This window comes from Pararge aegeria, chromosome 26 (genome assembly GCF_905163445.1).
Source record: "Pararge aegeria chromosome 26, ilParAegt1.1, whole genome shotgun sequence".
NCBI classification, from domain to species: Eukaryota; Metazoa; Arthropoda; class Insecta; order Lepidoptera; family Nymphalidae; genus Pararge; species Pararge aegeria.
In genome coordinates, this window is record NC_053205.1 from 7,169,017 (window position 1) to 7,181,184 (window position 12,168).

The 12,168-nt window shown below is 37.7% G+C and overlaps 1 protein-coding gene across 1 annotated transcript in view; it reads right to left on the minus strand.

Annotated features, from left to right (window-relative positions):
* Window positions 1-5,457: 5,457 nt before the first annotated feature.
* The window catches only part of LOC120635097 (putative U5 small nuclear ribonucleoprotein 200 kDa helicase), a 64,682-nt gene continuing 57,971 nt past the window's right edge, over window positions 5,458-12,168 (minus strand). Inside the window, exons 40-42 of the mRNA XM_039906014.1 lie at window positions 8,854-8,988; window positions 6,726-6,833; window positions 5,458-5,749 (exon numbers count right to left, since the gene is read on the minus strand). Coding sequence (XP_039761948.1) covers window positions 5,510-5,749; window positions 6,726-6,833; window positions 8,854-8,988 — 483 coding nt within the window. The 3' untranslated portion in view covers window positions 5,458-5,509. The remainder of the gene's footprint in view (window positions 5,750-6,725; window positions 6,834-8,853; window positions 8,989-12,168) is intronic.

Below are 12,168 nucleotides of genomic sequence, written 5' to 3' on the forward strand. Positions count from 1 at the left end.
CTGCTAAATCACGGGAACAGGGAATTGGATGAGTTTAACCCCGTTTTTTTTCTATCATATTTGCTTAAAAATAAAATAAAAAAAACATTCACCCTCCGCTTGCGGGGCTTTTGTATGCCCAACCAACCGGCGGTCAGGGCTCCAGAGTGAGGAACCTCCTCACAATACGCGCCGTTTCAAGGACTACTGCCTTCTGTATCCGACCCTTGATCCAACAACCAAGTGAAAGCTTTTTAAGATGTTGGTCGAAGCTTTTCGCGAGAAGACCATTTTGACTGAAACGACGATCGGAACAATAACGGTCGACTCAACATTCCACATGTTGCCGGCAGGGTATAACTAGTTACTAATAATAAATTATTTTATCTTCACTTTTTGTTTAATTTAATAACTTGTGCTTGTGTTATGGGTACTAAGATGACTGATGAATATTTTAATGAATAATATACATAAATACTTAGAATATACATATAAACACCCAGACACTGAAAAATATTCACGCTCATCACAAACATTTTCCAGTAGTGGGAATCGAACCCACGGCCTTGGACTCAGAAAGCAGGGTATCTGCAAACTGCGCCAAGCGGCCGTCAAACTCATACTATGGGTTGTAGCTTAGAACAAAACTTGTTATTACTTATATTTGGATCTACTTTTTGTTATTACCTGTTTTGTGTAACTTATAACAATAAATAAATAAATAACAAGGACGCGAATATTAAGTAGGTACTTATTGAATCCTTTCATCATCTTGCCGCGTATAATCATCTTAAGATAGAGACATACTTGTGTGAGTTGCATCTTGAGATTGTAATAATTTCGAGATATTATTTACGATTGCCATGAGCGCTGACATCCTTATCTCATGTACGTGAACGATAGCGCTGTGACCGACACGTACGCGATTAACTCGGCAGATCAACCTCTCTGACCTCGGCTTACATTATCGTCATATCGATACAGTAAAATTGCAACCAAACTTCACAGAATAATAAAAGATATAGAATCCTCATTTAGCCGTCATTGCATGCAGTGTCAGTGTCCAAAAACAGAGACGACGTCTCGAGCACGTCTCACTTCAAACCCGCTGAATGTTGCAAGCTCGCAAACTTATCCCATTTTCTTCATTTTATGGTAAACGTTTAAAATATTCAATTCAATTCTTGTTTATGGCATTAAAAATAATAGAATAAAACATTGATAAAAATAAATTGTTTAAAAATTAGATGTAAAATAATAACTGTCAACTGCGAAACGCATGATGTGATTGACCGCTGTGCATGGTGTCCAAAAACAGAGAAGAAGCCCCGAGCACGTCTCACTTCAAACCCGCTGAATGTTGCAAGCTCACAAACTTATCCCATTTTCCTAATTTTATGGTAAACGTTTGAACATTTGAGGTAATATAATTACTGTCAGATGCTAAATAAATGAAACGACGAAGCCTGTTCGAGAAACACTACGAAAGTGGAGTGGTTTTTGATGCTTCAATATTGACTCCGTATTTTCTTAATTCTGTGCTAAAGATAATAAACGAGGTGCAAAGGCGACCGTTCAAGGTCATTCTATAAACTATTAAACCTAGGCGTTTATGAAGAGATTATTTCCAGAATGAGTTGTTTTTCTAAAGAGCTCGTTCACTGATTGACAGTTTGTAATTAGTAATTATTATTTTTGTGTTTATAAATTTTAGACAGTTTTTCTTGTTTAAATAATTGTTATTTGGTAACACATTAGATGGTTTAGGTATAGTTTCTACGATAAGAGCGCCCCGAATGTCGAATGTCGGGCAATCTGCGACGAAAATTCACCTCAGTTCAGTCGCCAATAACACATTTAAAATGAACTTTCCTCACTACCAACAGTTTGAATTCTAAATAATTTTGTAATTAGCAGGAAGACGGGTCGGGTCGCTAGTATGTATCTAGTGAGTAAATAGGTAATCATTAGCTAATTAACTTGCTAACTTATAGTTTTATGTGTCAGCATAATGAGTAGACATGTGAACTAATTAATGCATTATTATTTTGTTACAATAGTTATTATTTGTTATTGCATTATTGACCTGGATTTTATTCTCTCACTAGCGGTCCCTCTCGACTTCTTCCACGTTTAAGTGTTAAAAGATGTACATATATGCTATTGTTGAATTTTTTTTTTGGACTTTTAAAGGAAAACAAATTTGTCATAGATGATTTTATCGAAACTTTGACCGTTTACGCAGCGGAAGCTCTCAAAAGGAAAAAAAAACCGGTTTTGAAACATTCTTCATTGGTGCATCCTCCTCATGGTCTTAGCGTGATTATATATAGCCTATAGCCTTTCTCGATAAATGTGCTATGCAACACTGAAACAATTTTTCAAATCGGACCAGTATTTCCTGAGATCATCGCGTTCAAGTTAACAAACAAACACTTCAGCTTCATATATTAGTATAAGATTATCACCTACATTGCTGATTAGCTTTTAAATACTTCAAAATTTGATGTTATAGAGAATCATATAATCAGCGAACGAAAAATAAAATACCTAAGGCTTTTTTTTAGATGAAAGATTCCTCCGTAATTGGTCGTACGCACGGTACGTATTTACACGCCTAGATTAGCTACTATAGTAGCTCCAACATATTAATCATCTGAGGCTTAGACAGAATCATGCTATGTTTGATGTTTGAGTACTCTTTGGTAGCTATACAGTTCGGAGAAGCTTTGTTTGAGTACTCTTTGGTAGCTTAATAGTTCTGAGCAAAGATACTAGGTCGTGTATCTGAGAAATTAATCTGTGAAGAGAATATCATCACTTTGTTTTACAGACCCTTAATATAACTTTGTCAGGTTGTAGCAGTTTTAGGTCCTGTATATGAGAGTTTTACGCTACGAACGGTTAATGTAATATTCCTTACAAAATGCAAGATAACGAATATTTTCAAATTGAGCTCATTCTTTGTTCCCTAGCTAAAGATTATTGGTTTTGGTATTGATAACAATAAAACTTAGCAACTTTTCAGTTTCAAATCACAAAATACTTGATATACGCAGAGATGACGTCATAATTTTGTATTCCGGGTTTCAACTGTCATGGCGGATAGCTAGATTTTGCATTTTCATTTATCGAAAATAAACACCAATCTCACTTCGAATCTAAATAAAAAACGTGTGAGCCGTCACGGGATGCCTGGCAGATGTGAAACATCGAAATGGTTTTCCGTAAATTATTCCAGATATTGCATGATAAAAAGATAAAGCATTACAAATTTGTTTCACAAATAAAAATTGGTTGCCTGTAAAGTCGGTATACGGGCGAAAGTTTTACGTGACAACGACTTTGAGTGGTAAAATAATTTTAATGTGAATATTCATTCGTATAGTAGGAAGAAGGATGAAATAATAGTAACAATTTAAAACATTTATTTATACAAAGAATTATATTTAAAACATTAATTTATACAAAGAATCTCGCACTGAATTTCATATTAACAAAATTTTATTTTTACCTTTACACATACATACGTATTTATATACAAATATACATACAATAACTTGCAATACATTTGCGTACAATGAAACAGCGTTTACTACAAAGGGACGCGTGCCTTTCACTTTTTATGTCTGTCTCTCTCGCTCTTAGGCGGGCGCGTGCCTCTCACTCGCTCTCATTGTGAGCGCATAACGTGAGCGGAGCGTAACGCAGTTTCTTGAAGTGTCACCCGGCAAACCAATTTATAAGACGTTGTCACGTCAAAAAAAATACAACCAAATGGATAACCACTTCTTATTGTAAGTCGGCTAATAATGACTGTGTTATTACAAAATTAATATTAAATATTATTGTTACGTATGAGAAAGCCTTTAGATTCGGTGGAAACCTGGGCTGTGTTAAGGTCACTGCAGAGATGCCGAATTGACTACCGGTACACCGAAGTTTTGAAGTGTTTGTATAAAAACGCCACTATGTCAGTCCGTATACAGGACCAGACTACGAAACCGATCCAACTGCAGCAAGGAGTGCGACAGGGAGATGTTATCTCCCCGAAGCTGTTTACCGCTGCGTTGGAGGACGTTTTTAAGCTTCTGGATTGGAACGGGCTTGGCATCAACATCAACGTTGAGTAGATCACTCAACTTCGGTTTGCCGACGATGTAGTCGTAATGGCAGAGACTCTGGAAGCGATGCTCAATGACCTCAGCAGAGTTTCTCAACAGGTGGGCCTTCGTATGAACATGAGCAAGACGAAAATTATGTCTAACGCTCATGTTCCGCTCCACCCAATAATTGTTGGGAGCTCTGCACTCGAAATTGTAGACGAGTATATATACCTAGGACACACGATCCAGTTAGGTAGGTCCAATTTCGAGAAAGAGGTAAACCGCCGAATCCAACTCGGATGGGCAGCGTTCGGGAAACTTCGTGACATCTTCTCGTCCAAAATCCCCCAGTGCCTGAAAACTAAAGTCTTCGAACAGTGCGTGTTGCCAGTGATGACTTACGGATCAGAGACATGGTCGCTAACTATGGGCCTCATAAGAAGGCTCAGAGTCACTCAGCGGGCGATGGAGAGAGAGTATCTCTACGTGATCAAATCAGAAATGAGGAGATCCGTAGAAGAACTAGAGTTACCGACATAGCTCAGCGAGTTGCGAAAGCTGAAGTGGCAATGGGCGGGGCACATAGCTCGGAGAACCGATGGACGTTGGGGTCTTAAGGTGCTGGAATGGCGACCCCGCACCGGTAAACGCAGCGTAGGTCGGCCCCAAACAAGGTGGACAGATGACATCAGGCGAGTAGCTGGGAGCCGTTGGAGGCAAGCGGCCCAGGACCGTGCATTGTGGAACTCCCTACTAAAGACCTATGCAGCAGTGGACGTCAATTGGTTGAGATGATGATGATGATGATTGTTACATACGAAATACAAAAATCAGGTATACCCTCCGCCTATAGATGTTTCACATCAATACGCTTTTTATAAAACATTCATCATGTATGATTAGATAAATTAAATTTTTTAATGATTTTTTTGTTACTGTCATCATGTTTATTACTAGTATAGTTCTTAGCCCATTTGACAACATCCGGCATTATCACAGAATAATGGCCCAATTTAAAGCAATGAGGAAGTTAACACTATGAAAAAACGACGGTCACCAGATTTTCGGGTTCTAGTAATCTATGGTGGACTACGGCACTACCAGACTCAGAATATGAACTTCTCATTTATTAAGTACCTCTAATTATGACCTACAAAACGCTCTCCTCGTTTATCAATGACAATAATTTTAATGAAACACAAAAAAACTAATTTGTTTTGAATTGGACATGGCCCGACCTCCTCTAGTGCACACTAATATGCAGCTTTGCCTGCGATTAGCCATTAGGGCTACGACGAGCCAAACACAAGACAATGAAGATACAAACATAAGACAATGAAGATACAAATATAAGACAATGAAGAGACAAACACAACTGAAAAACATTTATTTTATTTTGTTTTATTAATTATTAATATACACAGTTATTCCGAATCGCTAGACTCGGACGCGGCGTCCTCCACGTCCACGTTGAACTTGTACTCTTGGTCGGCGCCGAGGTAAGCGTCCGACATGAAGTACAGGGTGTAGTTATGGCGGCCGGGCGCGCCGCACACGAAGTCCAATCGCACCTTCGCCGAGCGGCCTAGGGACACGCGCTTGATTGACAGCAGCGTATTTGACTTCGGATCGCCGATCACCACCCACCAGCCCTCCTCGCGTTTCTGGAATAAAGGATTTAAAAATTAAATTCTCGCGAACTTCCTGCCGTGGTTGTGAAGTCTTGTGTGATAAAACGTAAGCTTATAGAAAAATCCTATTAATAATCTAAACTAATATTAAGGATTACCTAAACGATAAAAAAGCTTGGGTGTGAATTGCTCTAGCTTCATAGCTTTTTTTTTTTTTTTAAATATATAGACAAGTGCTTGACTGCAATCACACCTGATGGTAAGTGATGATGCAGCCTAAGATGAAGCGCGCTTGCCTAGAAGATGCCTATTCACTCTTGATTTGAAGGCACCCAGATTATAGGTATCGGGGAAGACGGAAGATGGGAGGGCATTCCAGGCCTTTGCGGTGCGGATCAGAAAGGAAGAAGCAAAACGCTTCGTACGTGTTGATGGTATTTCAACCACGTAACGGTGCAGATTCTTTCGGTGCCTCGCAGTTCGATGGTATAAAGGAGATGGTTTGACCAAATCGAATAACTCTCCAAAATGTAGCTTAATATAAATTAACTGTGATGTGGTGAAAAAAAAAAATTTACCCGGCTGAGTTTGTTGTGGGGGTCTTCTTAATACATAAATTGTGCTGAATAAATTGAAATTAAAATTTTTACGCTGTGAAAAAAAAAAAAAAAAAATAAGCGGTTTACCGTTGAAATACTTAAAACGCAAATAACTTAGAAATGTTAGAGGTGGGATTCGAACTCGGCCACCCCAAAAACAAGGTCGAGCTCCGACCCACTGTACCATCACCGCTTCGATATATATGTTACGATTATTATAAGCTACGAACGCGCCCTGGTCTAAGAGCCCACAACAAACTTAACTTAGCTTAGTTTTTTTTTTGCGATCACTATCTCACAGAGAAAAATTTTTTTTAGCTATGAAGTTAGAGGAGAGAATATTATAGCAGGACTTTTCTATTAGCTCACGTTTTACATGCACTTTTAACTGGTTTTCAAATGTTGTTTACCTGCGGGAAGAATGGCGCAATGACGGGCCCCACGATCTCGTCTTCTCTTTCCAGCGACACTTCAACGACGATCGGTTTACCAGCGCGGAGTCGGCGCTCGTTCTTTACCTGGAAATATATATTGTGTGATAAATATACAACGTGGAAATGAAAACCGAAATAATACTTCACAGGCCCCTGTCATAGTTTTAACTGAAATAAATCAGATACAGCCCCAACATCACATGCAAAATTAAAACCATGTGACTCCTGTCACTTTATAAGGTACGCGTCGCGTAGCATAGGTACTATGCGCGTGTCGGTCTTTTATCTTCGATAGGGTTGTCATAAGTAAGAATGTTTTGAATTCGTTTGTATGAAAACCACTGTCGATAAACAAAGCGACACTTCACAGGGCATGCAACGAGCACGTCCCGCAACACGCAGTGGCGTGCACTTCATACAGACACAAAAGCACTGCCTACACTTACATTGGTATATTTTAGGGGTTTTGCTAGTATAGGAAGAGGATATTTGCCATTTCATGCACACACTGGTAAGAAATCCAGTGCAAGCAAGTTATTGGGTCTACCAGCGATTTTACATAAATAAAAATAATATTACTAAGGCCTTATCGCTACATAGCGATTTCTTCCAGGCAACCAATGGCGTGGAAGGAAAAAACATAGAAAAGAGGTAGGTGGTGCAATAAATAAGATTTAAAATTATGCAAATATATAAATAAAATATATATATATATATATATAAATATAACTATAATATATATATATATTATATATTATTCTAAGTATTTATGTATATTATTCAACAGTCATCTTAGTACCCATAACACAAGCTACGCTTACTTTGGGGCTAGATGGCGATGTGTGTATTGTCGTAGTATATTTATTTATTTATTTATTTATAACATGCCACCCTGTGTATAACAATTTGATGCGTAGGTGTTACGCCTCATTCCCCTGTAATTCCGGCAACCGCACCCTCCAGACCGGCAGGATGATATCGTATTTCGCGACAGGCGTAAATCTTGCAATCACCGCTGTCAAACGTCACTTTTCCATGCAATAAATGTAGAAAAAAGCTTGCGACAGTCTTGCGATACGCACACGACAGTCGCGAGATACGTAATCATCCTGCGGAACACATCATCGTCATAGCTCTACAGCCCTGGGTGGGCCTTGGCTTGGTAAAGCATATTTCTGCATTCGAGGCGGTCAGAATTTGCTTCTCTCCAGCTCCGAACTCCCAGAACCCTCATATCCCTCTCAACTCCATCACTCCACCGACCGCTATAGTCTTATTTTTAATTAAACGAAGTCAACTGACGTTTACTGTGTTGACAACACAGTAAACGTCAGTTTATGATGAAATAAAAATAGTGATGTGAAAAAGTGAATCATTGAAAAAACTTCTGAATGAATGAAATGTCCTCGATTGACTAGTGGATAGTTAGTGTGCCGAACTGCCGATATCGGTTACGGGGTTCGAATTTTAGTCGTGCTTTGTACACACCAACGAGTTTTCGACGACTATGTTCCTATAGTATCTACCTATACTGAATACCGAGTGTTTTGAACAGTAAGGAAAACATTGCGAGGAAAGTTGTAAGAATGTCCTATTTTCAATACAGCATGTAGTTGAAATTATAGATGTATAAAATATAACAATTATAGGTAGGCAATGAAAATAACAAAACATCGCTTATTACATAATTGCGAAAGTCATTGGCACTAGTCGCCGCGCCGCGTTTTGTAAGAAGCCGACAAAAAACTGGTTGTAGTTAGTAACTTATATCAGAGCACTTTTATACAATATTATTATAAAATAGAAATAATAGTCTTCTATAGTTTTGAAATGATTAACTATTTACACACATTGTTCATTCATCTGATTGAAAGAAAACATAACGCATCACTATTACTTAAAATATGGCAACATTATTTTACAAAGTGACATTAGCTATCGGTTGGCTTCGTCTAATTAAAAATACGACTATAGGTCGTCCTCGGCCTCTACGCCCCTCCAAAGTGCCCTCCACACCTCTTTGGGGCTCTCGTGCCTTCCATTGCTGCTTAGCGGCTGAATAAAGCACTAATACTGGAACAGGTGCAAACTCCTCAATATTTACCTCATAAGTCAGTTCAACGTTGGGATATCGGTTGCAGAATCTGGCCACATCGGCCATCTCCGTTGGTGACAGCTGCAGAAGTTTGGCTCTCGCTCCATCCTCGAGTTCCATAACGTCGAAGACTGTCTCCACCTTCTGCAAAAATGGTTAAAGTTTTATCAAATTCAAAATTTCTTTATTCATATAGGTCTATCACTTATGATGCGTCCATACATATATTTTTGCATAATGAATGAATGAATGAATGAATACACTTTTATTGTACACCACAGAGAAAATTTACAGAGATACAAATACAACAGCACAATAAGGTAGAACGTACAATTTGGCGGCCTTATCGCTAAATAGCGATCTCTTCCAGGCATATATCTCTTGCATAACTAAGGGGATGGTGATAACTTCGTTCGCCAACTTAAACCTAAAGCTACGAGGGTTCCAGTTACTTTACCAATACCTAGAATTTGAGTTATATACCGATTTTCAACTCCTCGAACTCTGCTAATCCGAAACTAAAACCTTAACCCACAATATGAGCTATATGCTAACCTTCTGTTCTTCGAACTTTGCTAACTCCGTAACTAAAAGTATGTGGTAAAATTTACCATGAAATTATGTTATATCTTTTAGCAACGCCAATTTCCGCGAAATTTGGGCCATATCTGCACCTTAGTTTATATACCATCCGCTGTTCACGTTCTTTCTTAATAGGTAACAGAACAGAACTGCTGGATGCAGGCTCAGCTCTCATCTCTCACAAGATATAAAACATTGTAAACTGTAAGATGATGTTGAAAAAATTAGACAGATTACTGACGTTGAAATAGCTAGGCTAGTTTATTTTGCGAACTTTCATAGTGTTATGTCCTATGGAATCTTGTTATGGGGTAAAGCAGCTGATATAGAAACTATATTTATATTGCACAAAAAAGAGCTGTACGGTCAATATATAAACTTAAATCACGCGAATCCCTCCGTGAGAAGTTTAAAGAAATAGACATACTTACTGTAGCTTCACAATATATTTATAACAATATAGTATTTGTAAGACAACATATTAGTCTTTATAAACAAAAAGTGGACATCAACAGTCGACTTACAAGAAATGGTCATAAATTAGTGTCATCTGCATATCGTCTGCGAAAGGTACAGGGGTCATTTGTGGGATTGAGTATACGCTTTTATAATATGATTCCTAAGGTGATTTTGGACCTGCCAATGCACAAGTTTAAAGAATTTGTTAAAACACATTTATTACAGCGAGGTTACTATACAATTGATGATTTTTTTAATGACAAGGTTGCTTGGAAGCATCCGGCTCCGCTTTCAGCTCTCACAAGATAGAAAAATGAATGTTAAAATGCAAAATGTAAATTGTTGATGTTGGAAAAGAGCAACTGCTGAGTTTCTTGCCGGCTTCTTCTCGGTAGAATCTGCCTTCCGAACCAGTGGTAGAATCACTACAAACAGACAGACTTGACGTTTATCAAAATTAAGCTTAATTTGCTATACTCCGCGAAAAACTGGAGAATCTGTATGGTGTAATTTATAATTTCTTCAATCCTTATACTCCACACCAAACAGATCCTCGGCAATACACCCTCTACGCACGTTTCGCTCCGAAACCGGAGCACATTTACAATGATTTACAATACTTTACAATGATTAATTGTTAAGTAACAATTAATCATTGTAAAGTCAACATCTCCTGATGATGCTCCGGTTTCGGAGCGAAACGTGCGTAGAGGGTGTATTGCCGACGATCTGTTTGGTGTGGAGTATAAGGATTGAAGAAATTATAAATTACACCACACAGATTCTCCTGCTTTTCGCGGAGTATAGCAAATTAAGCTTAATTTTGATAATATATCATGGATTTCCGCAAAGTAACGCCTGCTTCTATACAAGACTTGACGTTTCAAAAGTGCTTATATTAGGCCTACTTGAAATAAATGAATTTTGAATTTTGAATTTTAAAACGAGCAATCTGCTGAGTTTCTTGCCGGCTCTTCTCGGTGGAATCTGCCTTCCGAACCGGTGGTAGAGTAACTACAAACAGACAGACTTGACGTTTCAAAAGTGCTTATAGTAGGCCTACTTGAAATAAATGAATTTTGAATTTTAAAACGAGCAATCTGCCGAGTTTCTTGCCGGCTCTTCTCGGTGGAATCTGCCTTCCGAACCGGTGGTAGAGTAACTACAAACAGACTGACTTGACGTTTCAAAAGCGCTCATAAACTGTGCCTAAAATAAATGAATTTTGAATTTCAATCTGTTAACAAAAATATCTAATAAAATATCCTAAGATAGATAGATAAATTCTTTATTGCACACAATTAAGGGATAAAGATGAGATAAATTGAAAACATAAATACAAGAAGAATAAAAATGCGCAAAGGCGGTCTTATCGCTTTAAGCGATCTCCTCCAGACAACCCTTAGTGAAAGAAGAAAAGGAGTATGGTAACGGGATAGTGCAATTTTAAAAATATGTTAAAACAATAACTACATCTACTATATATAAGAATAATACATATATATATATATATAATATATAAATATATATAACTAGCTATCCCCGCGAATTTCATTTCGCCTTAGTATATTTTACATCTCAATGTCTTTTTAAAGTACAATACATAAAACTCATCTTACTCCGGAATCTCTCTATAGGTCACATCAACAGTTTTACGATTATGTATAGACAACTTGACGTGCGCTGTCAATTGTGTTTTGTTACTAATGAACGGCTAGATAATTGTTTTGATTTTAAATTTAAAAAAAAATTGTATTTTTATACTTATTCTCCTATTCCGGATTAACAGGAATCAAAGAAATCAAAAATAATGAAAATCGGTCCAGCCTTTCTCTATAAATGGTGTAACTAACACGACTTTGTTTTATAGATGTAGAATATAGATATATATATAAGGACTGTCGAACGGAATAAACAGTATCCTATGTCCGTCTCCTGGCTCTAAACTACCCACCTACCAATTTTAAGCCATATCGGTACAGCCGTTCTTGAGTTATAAGTAGTGTAACTAACACGACTTTCTTTTATATATATAGATATATACAAATACATACAGAGCAAATATATAAGTTTATGACTCCGTAGATAAATAATATTCTTTTAAACGACTTTTGAAGATGCTTAATGATTTAGACTGTCTTATGTCTCTTGGCAATCCATTCCAGAGTATAACCGCCTTGACTGTAAAAGAATTTCCATACGGATAGATAGAGTGACTGGCAGGAACATACTTGGCCCTCAAATACCATTGAACATTGCTACCAAGAAAGTTGAATCGCTCGT